The following is an 18,308-nucleotide window of genomic DNA, read 5'->3' on the forward strand; positions in this document are numbered from 1 at the left end:
GCATCCTGGCCAGTTTGACTTCTGGATCTTCTCTCGGCCAGAAGGCCATCATACTGGAAGGACAAAGGGAGACTACCTTCCGGGGCTATGTATTCCCAACACTCTGGCTGGAAGCATTCCCTTACTGAAGCTCCCATTTGTACAACTGCAGGGCAACATGGGAACTGTAGTCCTGATTGGCAGCCCTGCTGGGTTACTTGGGTGCCTCCAGGGGTAGCAGCTAAGAAATAACGTTACACAATTAAGAAGGTTCTGCCTGACCCGGATGTGCTTCCTAGTTATAATGTTGTAAATGTTTGATTTAAAGGAGCAACTTTCCCTCAACCAGGGAAGTTGGAGTCGGGAGAGGAGAAGGGCAATACTTGCCTGGTACAGTAACCCAGAGGGGTTGTCATCTAGCATTTTGTGGGAGACAATGCTGCCCTGAGCGAATTGTCTTCCCCTGTCCTTCCAAACCACTGGTGTCCCAGCCGGGTATAGTCACAGACATAACACCCAACATGAGTTAATAAAACTTCTTCAATTCCAGCTCTACTTGTAGTATCTTCATTTTCATTGCATGCTCTTCCTTAAGATAGCTTATGATCATAATACAGTGATCCCTCTCTATATCACGCTTCGACTTTCGCGGCTTCACTCCATCGCGGATTTTAAATGTAAGCATATCTAAATATATATCACGGATTTTTCACTGGTTCGCGGATTTCTGCGGACAATGGGTCTTTTAATTTATGGTACATGCTACCTCAGTTTGTTTGCCCAGTTGATTTCATACAAGGGACGCTATTGGCGGATGGCTTAGAATCTACCCAATCAGAGCATGTATTACGTATTAAATAAAACTCCTCAATGATATACGATGTGCTTCCCGAGAGGTGCTTGATTGTTTGCTTTTCTCGTTCTCTCTCACTCTCTCTGACTTTCTCTGCGCCTGATGGAGGGGGTGTGAGCAGAGGGGCTGTTTGCACAGAGGCTGTTTGCCTAGATGATACGGACGCTCCTCTACAAAATGCCGCTTTATCGCGGTGCTTCGGCATACTTAAAAGCACAAAAGCACGTATTGATTTTTTGATTGTTTGCTTTACTCTCACGCTCTCTCTCTCTTGCTCTCTCACTCTGACATTCTCTGCCCCTGACGTTTACTTCTTTGAAAAGGAAGATATGTTTGCATTCTTTTAATTGTGAGAAAGAACTGTCATCTCTGTCTTGTCATGGAGCACAGTTTAAACTTTTGACTAAAGGGTGTTATTTCATGTCTAGAGGGCTCTAATAATGTTAACAGTGTGGGAGAGTTTATAAGGGCTTAAAATATATAAAACTAACCATACAAACATATGGTTTCTACTTCGCGGATTTTCATCTATCGCGGGGGGTTCTGGAACGCAACCCCCGTGTTCGAGGAGGGATTACTGTATTCAATAGTCATGGATAGTGAGTCTTTTTTCTGGTGACCACTCCTGGCAGACACTGCCACCTGTGCTTCTGGGGATGTTGAGGATAAACCACCTTGCAACTCTTCAGTTCTGTCCATATGACTTTTTCCTTGAAACAAGAAAAATTCACATATATAGTGAAATAAATGCAGATTACATGAGATGTTTCATATCAGATGACACAGAAGCAAATAAAAGTTTTAAAGGAGAGGAAGAAAATCAAAGTGAAATGTCCTCACATGCTCAATGTATGCGTGTGTGATCCCCCACCTGAACTGTCTAGATGGTCATCATCTGGTATGTTCTTCAAAGGTTGCTGGCTCTCCATTATTCCTGTCAGTAACTCATCCAGCATTTCAATTTCTTTATTTGCAGGTCTTCTGCCAGTCTAAAACCTCTCTCTTTGGGCTTCTACAGCAGTTATCTTGAGGTTAATTATTATATTCTTCTACAACACCTCTGTTAAATAAGTACTGTAATGTCAACCCAGTGATTTCACAAAACAGTAAGGTAATAAAGCTGACAATTCTTACCTGAAGTTGTTGTATTGTTCTTGCGGATGTGTGTTCATTTGTATTCTCCTATCTGCTGCCATTGTTTTCTTTGAGTTTGCTTCTCTAGCTCCATTAAATTCTGAAGTCAGGAAGCACATCTTTATGCAGAGATGTTGGAATCTGGAACAAACTACAGAGACATGTAGTTGAAAGAGAAACTTTGACAACTTTTAAGAAGTATCTGGATAAAATACTATAATAATAATAATAAAATAAGCTCATTGGCTTATTGAAAGTAGTCATAATGCTAACACCCACTGTAGAGCCACTTGGCAAAAAGAGACCTCCATGGTTTCTTTCTGTTAGCTGATCTTGCTGGGTTCAAGTGCTATCAGATATACGGTAAATCTGAGATGTCAGGTCGGAATTACCATGTGAACCCTCATTGAACTTGGAATTATAACTTGGACAATTCGGACAGAACAAACCTACCGGAATTGTTCGAGTTGTGACGTAATGCTGATCTTCCACTTTAGTTAATTGTTTAAAATAAAACATATAAGCTGGTCGGGTTGAAATGCATTTGTAGTGAAGTTATACATATTCAATACATTTATTTTGCTCATTATTTCCACAATAAATGCCATTTATCTTTAATTGCCTTTTTTGGCAGACCAAATAACAAATCAACAGCAATCTCACATTTTTCTGAATATTCTGACAAGAAGTCAACACACTGAAGTGGGAAGGTGAAACATCACAACTTGGAACTCTGATTGTGTAGTTATATAATATCAAGTTCAAATTTTCTGTCGACTGATTTGCAATGCCACCTGCTATTTACTGTGGATATATTGCAGGAGTACATGAAACAATGCCATTGACGCATCACAGAAACCTTTTGTTACGGTGGCACAAAAATTTAACACGTATTCCCAACCTCATACTTCACAACCTATTAAACAATCAAACTGAGATGAGTGGCAATAAAGATACATATACGAAAGGGGGAGAGAGGAGAGTCTGTCACTGACATGCTTGTAAAGTGAAGTGACTGCAGTGCCGGATTGAAATGTGGAGACGAAAATAATGGGAGTGGAACAAGAATGTGACGATTTTCAGGGTGTCGTGAAGGGTGAGTGAATTGAGTAGGAACATATACAGTGCCATGCAGTGTTGTAAGCTAAATATACCTTCAGTAGTCATGAACAACTGGAGCCTCATCGTGTATTTATTGTTATGGCATACAGTTCATCAAAATATGTAAATATAAAGAGGATTATGAATGAAGTTTAATGTGCCTTTGCAAAGAAGAATTCCTTCTCTTCACACTGTTTAAAAGTAATTTGATTAATATCCATCATTCACATTAATAGTGTGAAGAATGTGCTTGTTAGACAACTGAGAACAGTAAGAAAACCAAAAAATATTTTAAAAGGGTAAGACAAGCTGTAGACATTCAGCACGATATCAGTCGCTAGAGTTAAAGCACTACAAAATGGACTTTTCACCGAATTATTCGGCAAGGTCTATTCTATCACTTGTATAAAATACAAATAGTACATAAATCTTTTAAGAATAATTTAGCTATATTTTATAACTTGGTTAAATTGTTAAAAATGGAAATCATGGTGTATTAAATTATTTGCAAACTTTTCTAGTTAAACGCATTGTTATTGTGGAGCTCATTAGAATACAATTATTTAAAACTGTAATCAATTACATTTTTAATTACTCTATTCCTTAACTGGTGCAATGTGTAAAGTGACTAAATTAAATGGCCATTCCTTCTGTCCTTCCAAAAATCATTACATTTTTGTGCCCCACATGAAGAATTTTTCTCTCAACTTTACTACAGCCTACACTAAGCATTTATATTAGCAGCGATACACCTTAGGAATTTATTCCTGTTTTGAATGATGGAAAATGAACAGATGGAGTACTACTTTCACAATACGTTTGTATCCCGCTTCTCTCTTTTACTAGTATTCATGTAAGAAAACACATGGAAGCAAACAAAACTTTTTTTTTATTTCTTTGTTATTTGACTTTTTATGACTTCACTGTCGTTATAATGATAATCTTCTGGTTGGGTCCCAATATGGCACCGATTTTCTAATGTGGGTCCCCAGATAAAAAGTTTAAAAATGTCTGTGCTAAACAAACAAGCTTGATGGACTGAATGGTCAAACTCCTTACGTACTGAACTCCAGCTGGTATAAAGAAGACAGTGCAGATAATTAATCCAGTAACACAAATAAACACAATTTAAATTCACACTAAATAACAGCAGCGACCACAGGACACATCCTGTCAACGTCCATCTTACTACGCTCTAAACTCCTTCCTGATTGACTATGCCTGATAACCACTCAAAGTCCACATCAGGCAGTTAAATTTCGCTCCCTGCTAAACAGGAAGCGGAAAGCTTCTGAAAACGCTAGCACATCATTAAAATTACGTATGAGGCGTTGTCGCAATACACGTCTACTGATTGGTCGAATGATTGGGAGCATATTGTCGTATTTGTCAATCTAACCCCGATTGCCCGCCTTCATTTTCTCGAATTGGCTAAGTGAGCACACTGTGTTTGTTTTCTGTTGTAATTGGATACTCACCACGCTATCAAAGAATGGGGCGGTCTTTTCCATATTCCGGTGCCGCAAAACGTATGCATGTTCCACGGCGTTCATTGGACAGCGTTTTCAACGCTTTGAGTGGCAGTTCGACTTTTCCCATTCGTTTTAATGATTGACAACGAGTTTCTGTTTTTAAAGAGGCAGGGCCTCTAATTTGAATGGCGAATTGATGTCGCATAATTACCAAAGTTATTAAATTATGTTTTAATCAGCAACGTTTATAATATTGTAATTTATTGATCGGAATTCTTCCTTTTGTTTTGTCAACCGGGAAACATGGACCACAGCTTCGCGACTCCCAGCGGTTTTAGACAGCGTAAGTTACGTACGTCAGTCATTTTTTTATATTTTTCAGACAGCGTTCAGATTTTGGATTGCTCAACTGTACCTGTTTTGTCATTAGAATAATAAGAGAGATTGTGTAAAGTCCACCACCCGTCAGTTAGATTCGACCGGATACAGCGAGAATTTTTGACACGAGTCCTACTACGAACAGATTCTTCCACTGCTGATTTCCTTCCGAAAGAATATCATTCGCCTTTGAAATCTGCAGTCTTTACGGCTGAACGAAGACATCACATGTCCTTTGCTTTATTTAGGCGTATTCTCTGGTAAATTGTGAATACAGATGGACGCAGTGATCACAAGCAAGATAAACTGAGGGAAACGTGCTGCGGTGCGTGATTTTTTTATGGTTAAAGATCTATTTGTGTGGCGTCCTTTCTAGCGAAGCGGTGTAGGTAATTTATTAAGTAATCACACTGTGTGAACCTTATTTAAAGGGAGCTTTCGTTTTTGTCTAATGATTTCAGTGGTAAGTTAAGTTTGTGAAAAATCATCCCTGCCTCTAGATGCGTTGTTTCTTTTGAGCGTCAGCCTTTAAATTGTCTTTCAGAACTTGAAACAGTTCTTATTCTTACGTTTGTGTTGCATGTATTAATTCAAAATGAAACGGTTTAGATATTGTTACATTTAATGGTCTTATAAAATGATTAGGTTGTACAAACCATTTTGAATCCTGTATAATTGTATGAAATATACGGGTGCTAATAATACTATTCAATTTGTTATCAGGACGCATTTGTCGTATACAGTATTGTCTGGTATTTCGTTCATACAGTGTGTACTTTCAGCCTATTGCACAAATAATTTTCTGATCATTTTTATGCAGTTAGGGCGTCACACTGGGGTTTGTATTTTTATGGTGCCTCACTACACCAGAGCTTTGGGTTTGAATCCTCACCGTGGTACTGTGTGGAGTTTGCATGTTTTTTGTGTGGTTGAATTGGAATTCCTCCCACCTCCCAAAGACCTGCATGCTAATACAACTGGTGGCTACAGATTGGGCTGGTTTGAGCATCCTTGCAGTGAACTATCACTCCACCCAAGGCTGGTCCCCTTCTTGGGACCAGTGCAGACTGGACAAGTCCAGCTCCTAACCTAGTGGATGAATGGATTTAATATTTTTTTCATGTGTCCTTTTCATGGTCAGTACTGTATTTAACATTAAATAAATTAATAAAACATTGTACAAATAAAGCATTAAATAATAAACCTGAATAGTTAGCCTTATTATTGAACTAATTACAGGTTTATAGAAAGTGAAATAACCAATAATTCAAATATTTGTTATATTCATACATTACTCACCTTGTCCATCTTTGGATTCCTTTCTCAGGAGCACTGAGTGCGCTCTCAGCTTGATCTACTCTGAGCCCTTTTAGAAGGGTCAGTTTTGACCAGACAGCATGCATGTAGAGTTTGAGTGGAAGCCCTCACACTGGGATCCACCCAAACCAATGTGGATGCTATTTTGCACACACAAAGGCACATTTTCCACAAACTATGTTAATGTTTTGTATAACAATGCACCCAAGCTGTGCTAGTGTGATGCCCCTTATTACTGCTTTTATTGCAGATATCACCTATCTTCGCTACAGTGTTTTTGAAAAATGATATGTGGAATGAGATGAGTGAGACAGCTCTATGAATTGTCAGGTGAAAATTACTTGAAGACCTTTGTTTTATAAATACACAAAGTATGTTGAATAAGTCAGCGTATTTTTCAAATTGTTATAACCCGTTTTTGTTTATGTTTCGCAATTTTCTCCTACTCTTAAACAATCTACACATGTTCATTAATTTGATTTAATAAATGTACATCATTTCAGTAAAACATTTTTCATTTGTGATTCAATATAGGGAAAAACATAAAACACATTGCAATCCTTCATTAGTGTACCTTAGTGTTGCAAAGATATAGTTTGAAACACCAGCTGTTCCAGTTTCTTCATACATTCCAAATATTTGAACATTCACTAGATCAGCCAGGCATGTGTGGGCATTTTTTGTGGTGACAAGTGTCTTATGATGCTTAGAAGCATGCTGACTCACATTGACCCCAAATTGGACTGGACTGAAGTTGGTTGCTTCAATTGACAGAGAGGTGGATGGACTAAAGTGCATTTTTAAGGTTGCAAGTCAAACAAATTCCTCCTTTATCAATTAATATGTAATACCTATAAACAATACTGCTGTCTTCTTTCAAATGTTAGATTTGAATATAAATAAGGAATGTTGTTAGAAAAGGCCAATAAAAAACGTTAAAATATATTTTTTGTAGTTATTAATTATTGCCAAAAAAAGTTTAATGCATTTCACAAAATGCACTTTAGAGTATTGAGTTCCCCTTGACAGGTGTATTACATTAGATGTCCAGAATAAAAAGAAGCAAGTGGCTCTTTTGCAAGCAGCTATTTTAAACAAAAGCATAACAAACGTTTTTGACTTTTAAGGTTTCATTAGTAGACCCAAAGGAGTTTTAAAAATAACGAGAATGCATTGCCTATCCTATGTACTGCAAATATTCCCCTTTGGACTTGCCCTCAGTGCGTATCCCAAGATCCCACTCAATATTTTTTTTCCTCATCCATACTCAACACATACATAATTAAGAAGGTTTTAACTCTGTGCTGAGGAGTAGTTATGGAACTGATTTTTCTGCAGACATCTCTTGACAACTCGGTTAAAAGCAAATTTAGTATGATGGCTTTTTAGGGTCAAACTGCTTAATTAGAGAGTGTTCCTATTTACCCTTGTGCACTACCTTCTTCTTCTTCACAGAAGTCACGTTTATGTGCTTACCAGGAAGCTATTCGCTTCAGTCCGCAATAAGACTTTTTTGCTCATGGTTTTTTATGATCCTAATACCAGACTAATGTAAATTTCACTTCAGATTTAAATTTGCCATGCTGTTTGTAAATCTTGGAGATGTTTCTAATTCACCTATATGACTGTGATAATTTACTTGTTCTATTGTGCCTTTTTTTGAAAAATGACATATTGTGTGAATGCATTAGCCTGTATTTATTATAATAGCTAACCATTTGCATTAGATTTCAGAAAACCAATATGATCCAAGCCTGGTTTTATAAAGTTTTTGACTTTGTATAAATAAACATGCACTTAAACCTGATTGTTATATGAAGGGAAGAGGATAATCTGACATGCTCAATTTATTGTGAAGCACTTAACGGAAATCCTCTGCTTTATGACCCACTGTATATGATATGGTACTTGCATAACTCTCTCCCCATTTAACAATCATTTTTTAATTGTTACATTTGTAACAATAAAAATAATTATTGTTAAATTTTGCAAATTTTTCATTTGTTTGAGTTAAACAAATGGATGCAGGCACTGATGATTTTGTTTTAATGTCATCTCCTACATATTAATTAACTTTTGTATCGGGTTTAAACTAATGACAAGTTTTTAAAAATATGACATAAATAATTTACAAAAGTACATTTTTTTTCAAAGAGTAGAACTGATACTTTAATGTTGATGATTTTTAATCTGTCATAATATATAATTTGTTTGTGACATCAGTTTATTACAGTTTATTGGGAGTAAACCACAAAAATGTTATACTTTAGTTTGCTCGTTTGTTAGTTTGTCTAAAGATGATGTAATCAATACTTTTTAGCAGTGTATTAGTTTACTCTTTAGTGACTAAACTGAAACTCTGTATATTCTTATTGTCATTATAAGTTAAAATAGAGATAAGCAATACACTGTTTTATTGTAGAGGAGACATAAGGGTTGATCCTACTCCTCTGAATGTTAAATATTTTGAAACTGAAACATTACCTTCTCATAGCTGTACAGTACTCACCAGCTTAGATATCAGGTTGCAGCTGTCTGCCTCCCTCTGTTTGGTTGTGCTCAAGCTCTAACCACACCAGGTTTGACTGATGAAATTACTTATTCCCCTTTTCATTAATCCTCTAGTTCCCAGACAGTAAGATACAGTAAAGCAGACAGCAAGTTAAAACTTTTATTTCACTCATTTAGGTTAAATATTGGTATAAATGAATTATCCATCCATCCTTTTCTGCTTATCCGAGGTCGGGTCACGGGGGCAGCAGCTTAAGCAGAGAGGCCCAGACTTCCCTCTCCCCGGCCACTTCTTCCAGCTCTTCCGGGAGAATCCCAAGGCGTTCAGAGGCCAGCCGGGAGAAATAGTCCCTCCATCGTGTCCTGGGTCTTCCCCGGGGCCTCCTCCCGGTTGGACGTGCCCGGAACACCTCACCAGTGAGGCGTCCAGGAGGCATCCTGGTCAGATGCCCGAGCCACCTCATCTGACTCCTCTCGATGCGGAGGAGCAGCGGCTCTACTCTGAGCCCCACCCGGATGACTGAGCTTCTCACCCTATCTTTAAGGGAAAGCCCAGACACCCTGCAGAGGAAACTCATTTCAGCCGCTTGTATTTGCGATCTCGTTCTTTCGGTCACTACCCATAGCTCATGACCATAGGTGAGGGTAGGAGCGTAGATCGACTGGTAAATTGAGAGCTTTGCATTACGGCTCAGCTCCTTTTTCACCACGACAGACCGATGCAGAGCTCGCATCACTGCGGATGCCGCACCGATCCGCCTGTCGATCTCACGCTCCATTCTTCCCTCACTCATGAACAAGACCCCGAGATACTTGAACTCCTCCACTTGGGGCAGGGTCTCTCCCCCAACCCTGAGAGGGCACTCCACCCTTTTCCGGCTGAGGACCGTGGTCTCGGATTTGGAGGTGCTGATTCTCATCCCAGCCGCTTCACACTCAGCTGCAAACCGATCCAGAGAGAGCTGAAGATCACAGCCTGATGAAGCAAACAGGACAACATCATCTGCAAAAAGCAGTGACCCAATCCTGAGTCCACCAAACCGGACCCTTCAACACCCTGGCTGCGCCTAGAAATTCTGTCCATAAAAGTTATGAACAGAATCGGTGACAAAGGGCAGCCCTGGCGGAGTCCAACTTTCACTGGAAACGGGCTCAACTTACTGCCGGCAATGCGGACCAAGCTCTGACACCAGTTGTACAGAGACCGAACAGCCCTTATCAGGGGGTCTGGTACACCATACTCCCGGAGCACCTCCCACAGGTTTCCCCGAGGGACACGGTCGAACGCCTTTTCCAAGTCCACAAAACACATGTAGACTGGTTGGGCAAACTCCCATATATGAATTATTATTATTATTATTATTATTATTATTATTATTATATGTATATACATTCACATTCTGAATGTACCTGTACATAAAACAAAAGCAAAGTGATATTGGATGTAACAACCGTATGACCTGGGTGGAGCACCCAAAGAGCCCAGGTGTCAGTTGTCTCTTTCTGTCTTGCATTGTGCTTCTGAGGTGGTAGGTCGTCAATGTGTTCTAGCCCCTAAATGGATGTTGATGGAAGGGCGGAGACAAGTAACTGCTGGTGTGCCCTGATATGCAAGTTGGTCTTTTCTTCTTTATTATTCCCCTTGGACCAATAGTATGTTTAGCTTAAGGACCAACATCCTTTCCTTATCCTGTCCATATACGTCCGGAGCAATCCTGGCTAGACAAAACCTGTGTTCTTGAACCTTCTGTTAAGCCTGCTTGTGTCCTTTGGCAGGCTAAAATGTTTCTGTTCTTCTCGGTGCCTACAAAACTGTGGTTAATGTGTCATGTTAGATGACTTAGATGACTTTTGACTGGTTCAAGCAAGTGTGTTTTTGTTCTGTACTAATTAAACCAATCACAGTGCAATGGCTCCTTTTAAACCTTAAAGTTTTCAGCTAATAACTTATCACTCATAAGAATATCAAAAAAGCTTATATTCCAATAGAGAAGTTTATTGATAAATCAAAAAGTTAACCTCCATCTTATAAGACAAAGATACTGGACTTTAAATCATGATTTTTGCTAGTTCGGTTCAACTGTAAAAAAAAAAAAAAAAAGAAATATCTGTACATAGTTGCAATATATTCTGTTCTAATAATACATTTAGCTAATGCTACTTGTTAAGAACCTGCATTACTATTTTGACCGGAGTTTATCAGTGTACTCTTTTTAAGATACGGGTGATATGCAGATATTTTTCCTGTCTTGTGCACATTGCCACTGAGATAAAATGTACCTCTGCATGAAACTACACTGGAAAAGCAGCTGCAGCAAATCAGTAGATACACTATCCTTCCATTCTTTCTTCATAAGTCTATGCCATGGTAATGTTGCTTCCTTAGATAAATAATGGTATGCTTTTTCACTAACTGATTTCCTGGATTGGTCTATCAACAGACTGCTGCAGTTGTGATTAATTGTAATCACTTTTTTATTGCTTTAATTACAGCTCCTAGAATGCGGATGCGGGGCTCGGCAGCAGACATGACTGACCCAAGCCAGCTATTTGAAGACACAAGTACCAGTTCTGGTTCGCCAGGAATGGAATATAGAGCTAGTGAAACACAGAGTGCTGGCTTTACAGCTCAGTCTTTGCTGTCAGATCCAATGTCTAATCTGGCTATGGCTTATGGAAGCAGTCTTGCCACCCAAGGAAAAGATATGGTTGATAAGAGAGTAAGTGAATTGCTGGACGCGAGAATTAGAAGTTTATATTTACATTTTTTGGTTTCCATTTGCACCTCCTGCGACCCTGCTCTGGGTTAAGTGGGCTTAGAAAATGGTATGATTTGAATTCCACCTGGATTCTCCATTAAAGGAAGAGTTTTTTCCTGTGTGTAATGGTAGATATAAAGTTTCAGTTAGAATATTCAATAATAGCCTTGCGGTCGGCTGGCACTCTGCCCGGGGTTTGTTTCCTGCCTTGCGCCCTGTGTTGGCTGGGATTGGCTCCAGCAGACCCTCGTGACCCTGTAGTTAGGATATAGCGGGTTGGATAATGGATGGATGTTCAATAATATTTATGGTATTTCATTTGATAACTTTTATCCTGAATACAAAAAAAAAATTGTAATAATGCTGTTTATTATGGACATCAGTCATCTGTTAATAGTATTAGCAGCAAATAGAATATACCTTTAGTATATCCTTATAATTTGCTATACATGGTTGATGATTTGTATTGTTTAATGTTGTGCTTGAAAGTTTGTGAATCCTTTAGAATTTTCTATATTTCTGCATAAATATGACCTAAACATCATCAGATTTTCACTCAAGTCCTAAAAGTAGATAAAGAGAAACCAGTTAAACAAATGAGACAAAAATATTATACTTGGTCATTTATTTATTAAAGAAAATGATTGAATATTACATATTTGTGAGTGGCAAAAGTATGTGAACCTCTAGGATTAGCAGTTAGTTTGAAGGTGAAATAAATTAGAGTCTGGTATTTTCAATCAATGGGATCACAATCAGGTGTGAGTGGGCACCCTGTGTTATTTAAAGAACAGGGATCTATCAAAGTCTGCTCTTCACAACACATGTTTGTGGAAGTGTATCATGGCACGAACAGAGGAGATTTCTGAGGACCTCAGAAAAAGACTTGTTGATGCTCATCAGGCTGGAAAAGGTTACAAAACCATCTCTACAGAGTGTGGACTCCACCAATCCACAGTCAGATAGACTGTGTACAAATGGAGGAAATTCAAGACCATTGTTACCCTCCCCAGGAGTGGTCGACCAACAAAGATCACTCCAAGAGCAAGGCGTGTAATAGTCCGCGAGATCACAAAGGACCCCAGGGTAACTTCTAAGCAACTGATGGCCTCTCTCACATTGGCTAATGTTCATGTTCATGAGTCCACCATCAGGAGAACACTGAACCTCAATGGTGTGCATGGCAGGGTTGCAAGGAGAAAGCCGCTGCTCTCCAAAAAAAAAACATTGCTGCTCATCTGCAGTTTGCTAAAGATCATGTGGACAAACCAGAAGGCTATTGGAAGAATGTTTTGTGGACGGATGAGACCAAAGTAGAAATTTTTGGTTTCAATGAAAAACGTTATGTTTGGAGAAAGGAAAACACTGCATTCCAGCATAAGAACTTTATCCCATCTGTGAAACATGGTGGTGGTAGTATCATGGTTTGGGCCTGTTTTGCTGCATCTGAGACAGGACGGCTTTCCTTCATTGATGGAACAATGAATTCTGAATAATATCAGAGAATTCTAAAGGAAAATGTCAGGACATCTGGCCATGAAGTGAATCTCAAGAGAAGGTGGGTCATGCAGCAAGACAACGACCCTAAGCACACAAGTCGTTCTACCAAAGAATGGTTAAAGAAGAATAAAGTTAATGTTTTGGAATAGCCAAGTCAAAGACCTGACCTTAATCCAATCGAAATGTTGTGGAAGGACCTGAAGCGAGCAGTTAATGTGAGGAAACCCACCAACATCCCAGATTAAAGCTGTTCTGTATGGAGGAATGGGCTAAGATTCCTCCAAGCCGGTGTGCAGGAGTGATCAAACGTTACCGGAAACGTTTAGTTGCAGTTATTGCTGCAAAGGGGAGTCGCACCAGATACTGAAAACAAAAGTTCACATACTTTTTCCACTCACAAATATGTAATATTCAATCATTTTCATTAATAAATCAACAAGAAGTATAATATTTTTTCTCATTTGTTTAACTGGGTTCTCTTTATCTACTTTTAGGACTTGAGTGAAAATCTGATGATGCTTTAGGTCATATTTATGTAGAAATATAGAAAATTCTGAAGGGTTCCCAAACTTTCAAGCACAACTGCAATACATTTTTTTTTTTCCTTCATGTGAATTTATGTTTTTTAATTTTTCAGTTGTACCAGTTCATCCCCATCTCCAAACTGAAATACTACTTTGCTGTGGATACAATGTATGTGGGGAAGAAACTTGGATTGCTGGTCTTCCCATACATGCATGAGGTAAGATTCCCATAGTAGGTCTTAAAGGATAAGTTCTGTATTTTTCCAAGTCAAAGTTGTTTCATCGTCATTTACTACATGAAATTGTATTCTAAAGTGAAGCATATTTTACATACTTAAAAAATAGTTAGCCTGCTTTTGACTTTTATAGTGCAGCTGATAGGAACCAAGGTCCCAATGTGGGGGAGATAAAGCATTGCAATTTAACAAATACTTCAGTTTTTCAAGCCAAAAATTTTTTGTAAAGTGTGGATCTGTGTCTTGAGATTACACACATGTTGCAAAATAGTGCCATGGACATGGATTTACCTCAAAAAGTCATTACCAAGCACTGTTATTAACATTGATATTGAATGTCAATGGTCAAATATGAATTACTGTCACTGTTCTATAGACAACTAATCAAAATAACTGAAAAAGTCACTTTTACCTTCACTTAGTTTTTCACAAAACAGCAACTTATTTTGTTATTTCATTGCCGATGGTATCAACATGCAGACATGTGATTTAGTGGTCTAATGAGAGAAAGCTTGAGTACATGTATAGCACGTGACAACAACTGAACAGACTTTTTAGGCATACATTTAGTTAAATCAGGTTAAAGTTTTGTATGTTTAGTACAGATGCTATAGTATAGGCAATGTGGTAGTACAAAGCTATCATTCCTGCTTCACAGCACCTGGGTATGCATGAAATTTGCACATTTTCCATGTGAATTTATGGATTGATTGGTATCAGTATCAGTGAGTTTACTCACTCAAAATCGTATTCTCAGAAAAAGCGATTTAAGACTTTTATTAAAAATGCAATGCAGCATATTCATTTTAGTTCACTTGTTATTGTTATTAGTACAAAGTACAATGAAACGCTTATGTATACTCTTCACTGGGACACGAAGAATGCCACTCGGCATGAATCTCACCCTGTATATATATATAAAACCTAGGACTGTTTATTGGCAAGAATCTGGCAATATGATGCACGTTATTATATAGGGGTTATGATTCAATGTAATGTAATACAATAATTTTTTAAATCAAATTTTAGGAAAACCTATAAGATAAAGAACACGCCACCACATGCATAAAATCTGAGTAAAGAAAGTCTACTTTATTATGCGTTCAGAACAATGGTATCTGCATTTGCCTTCATCACACTTCTTGTAACATTAAACAACATAGAACTACTTTTTATGAAGTCTGAGCAAAGGAATTATTTCCCTGTATCGGTAAAAAATAAAATTAAAGTGGTTGTGTTTTAGATTCTGCTTTAAAGATTCACTGTGTGCCAGTTTCTAATTTCTCAAGCAGCTAATAAAAGAAAATGCATAGTCCCTGTAACATCCAACATCATACCAATTGACAATTTTATATATCAGTAAAAAATAAGCGATAGGCTTGCAGGATTCTTTAGGAATACAAATTAAGAACATAAAAAATATAAAGTGTTTTTTATATGTATGTACAGAGAGAGGCAGACAGTACATATTTTAGATCCTGCTTTAAAGGTTCACATTCTGTTGTAGTATAATGTATACCAGTTATTTATTTCTCAGTCTTGTGTAGTTAATAAAGGAAAATGCATAGTCCCAGTAAAATCTAATTTCATAACACTATTTATTGTGAAATCGAAATAGAATTACATCTGCTTATATCGATGAAATATAAAAAATACTTGCAGGATTCCAAAAGAAAATGTTAAACGAATGTAACCAAAAATATATAAAGATATGGAACAGTCTCAGATCCTTTTAAATTGTATATTAATTGTTACATTAGTTTTTATGTATGTTAGTGCCTATTTTTTAATGTTATGGTTTTTGTGGAGGAAGAATAGTTGGTCAACATGCCCATCTTTTAAGACACTTCTCTGCTTGGTAACAATGTCTCCTGTGGAAGAGAACTGTGTCTCCATAGAGATGCTTGTTCCAGGAATAAATCGGAAATGCTTTGCTACTGTGGATAGCTAAGGGTATTTATGTTTGTGTTCCTTCCATCAACTGAGAGAATTTTTTGGGGGTGACAAAAGGGTTTCTTCTCTAAACCTTTAATGTCAGCTACAGCAGGATTATGTTCAGATTTTGGTGCAGCATTGCCTTTGGCAGAGGTAAATGTAGCTCCAAGCAAGCCCACCAGTGCACATGAACTCTTTGGTCTCTTCATGGGTGGTGGTGGCAGAGGCATTCTCATAGTTACGTGGGTGATCACCCTCATACAACAAATGATACAATCAGTCAATCAATAAATAAATAATGCATATTGTGCGGAATTTTATAATTAACTCAGAGTTTCAGCGTTTTGTTTGTGGCGTAGGGAGGAAGCACTGAATTGGCTCATGGCAGCAGACAGAAAAGATCCCCAGAGATGCTTTTTAGCACACTGTGGTGGAATGAGCCTGTGGATGAAAGTTCTTCAAGAAGGCACCTTCTGCAGAGAATAGAGATGATTTTTCATGGTGGCATCTAATTTTGCCACCATCATCTTTTCCACAACAGTTTGAGCAAGGCCGTTAACTTGAAAATTGCTCCAGGGGTGCTGTACAATGTCTGACCCTGCGCTCTGACTCCCAAAGGTCATGCAAAAAGTCCATTTTCCCTTGGGGTTTAATAAAGTAAATCAAAATTAATTTTACAGTAAATTTACATTAACTGACACAACACATCTGAGCCCAAATTCATCGTATTTAATAGTTATACTTTTGTCCATAATTATCCAAGTACAACTGTTAAATATAAATGGTCATTAATATCTTTAATTTGTAATTTATTTACTGTGGTTTATACACTTACAACCTTTTAATGCATGTAATAAAAACAGAAAGTCTAATTTATTATTTACTTGCATTCTGTTGCTTCTTTATAGCAGCCACCACAACACCAGTCATTTTGGAGTAGGTCTCATTAATCTCTGCTTTAGAAAGAGAATGGGTAGATCTTTAAACCTAGGACCAAGAGATGTATATCCCTCTGGCATATCTCTTTCTCAGTTCTTATGCTATGGCAGCCTTGATGTTCTTCACTGTATGTCAACCAAACTTTCTTCTGTGTTCATGTCAAGCTTGGCATAAAGTGGTGCAGTGATAGACAGAGTGGGCATGCTCTCTTCTGACATCACCAAGGTGGCATCCTTCATTAACTTGAGTACCTTGAGAAATTCCTTGGTATATGTGATGTCAACGTCACTCAATATGAATATATCCTCTTTACCCTTTCTGCCCTCGTTTGGAAGTAGCGTTCTTCTTAAAATCTTTCAATCATAAAAGCTGTTCTGCCTTGTAACCTTCCGTGTCTGTGATTAACCTGTGTTTCCATAGCTGGAGCAAGTCTTGTTTGTGTTTGGTGGCTGCCTATGGTGTTGTGTTTGAAAAAAGTTGTAATACTTCTGATCCTGCTAAGTAGTTGCTCCACTGTTGGCAATATCATTGCTTACCGCGAGGTGAGATTCATGCTGTATGTAAAACGTAGTACATTTTTTTTTTCTTTAAGTGAGTTGTGCAACTAGTACAGTAGGTATTTAAAAATTGTGTAGAAATGTTACTCAGCATAGTTAATCATATAACAACTACACACATACAAATTTTAAAAGGTATTTTTTAAAAGAAAATTCATTAATATGGTAAGGCATCCACCAAATACTATACTCCAGCATACTAGATCATTATATTCTATGTAAACAGTTGATAGATCTGAAAATGGTGAATGAGGTGCATGATTTCAAAATCTACCAAAAACTTTTGTTTATATTCTGTAAACATCTGCCTGATATACAGTGCATATCTATATATTTTACCATTATATACAATTTATTTAGAGTTCAAAAGAGATTTATTGCTGTTGATAGCCAAACATAGCTTAACATGTACAATATGGAGAAACATTAATCCAGGAACCAGGACTTTGGGACGTTATACAGTTGTAACCACTGAGATTATGATATTACCTAAACAAACATAATAAGACTACAGTATTAAAAATAAACACAGGTGGAGACTAACATTTTGTTGTTTTTATGGATTATTGTTTTCTGAGTTTCCAAATGTTGCATAATTGCAAAAAAAATGTATAGTTAAATTAGGACCTGGAAGAGTCTTATTTCCCATATTACCCCTCCCTAAATACAGATTTTTCCTACTTGATGGCGGAGCAGGCTTCAGTTATCTGACCTGCATAAAAATTGCATTACATTATAATATTGTCCATGAGGATAATTTTATTGTCCAAGGAGAAAGGAAATTATAATATCATAATTAGTAACAATTTACAAATTTCTTAAGGGCTGCTGTCTTATATTAATAGTTATTAATAATGTTATAAATGTAAATATTGTGCCTTCATTTATCCTTAAGTACAACTAATAAGAAATAAAAGGTATGTTTTTAATTTTTTTATTGAATTTTAAGGTAATAAACAAAATAGTTAAATGAAAACTATTATAAGAGTTTTTGAATGTGAATTGTTTTCTAATAACTACTTTTATGTGCTTTGAAGTCTTAAATGTTTTGCACCTTACTGAAAAGACAGCAAGTGTCAAATGACCTGACATGTTAAGCAAGTAAATTGCAAG

General features: G+C 37.4%; 1 protein-coding gene across 4 annotated transcripts in view; it reads left to right on the forward strand.

The window, feature by feature from the left end:
• The first annotated feature begins 4,633 nt into the window (after positions 1-4,633).
• Positions 4,634-18,308, forward strand: part of yif1b (Yip1 interacting factor homolog B (S. cerevisiae)) — a 28,327-nt gene continuing 14,652 nt past the window's right edge. For 2 of the 4 annotated variants that reach the window (XM_039769540.1, XM_039769542.1), the window contains exons 1-3: positions 4,634-4,891; positions 11,239-11,465; positions 13,642-13,746. In XM_039769540.1, the coding sequence (XP_039625474.1) occupies positions 4,843-4,891; positions 11,239-11,465; positions 13,642-13,746 (381 nt within the window). In that variant the 5' untranslated portion in view covers positions 4,634-4,842. Of the gene's footprint in view, positions 4,892-4,926; positions 5,243-11,238; positions 11,466-13,641; positions 13,747-18,308 lie in introns of those variants that run through there. The other 2 variants (XM_039769541.1, XM_039769543.1) reach the window with 2 other exon arrangements.

The sequence above is a fragment of the Polypterus senegalus genome, chromosome 11 (genome assembly GCF_016835505.1).
Source record: "Polypterus senegalus isolate Bchr_013 chromosome 11, ASM1683550v1, whole genome shotgun sequence".
In the NCBI taxonomy this organism is placed as follows: Eukaryota; Metazoa; Chordata; class Cladistia; order Polypteriformes; family Polypteridae; genus Polypterus; species Polypterus senegalus.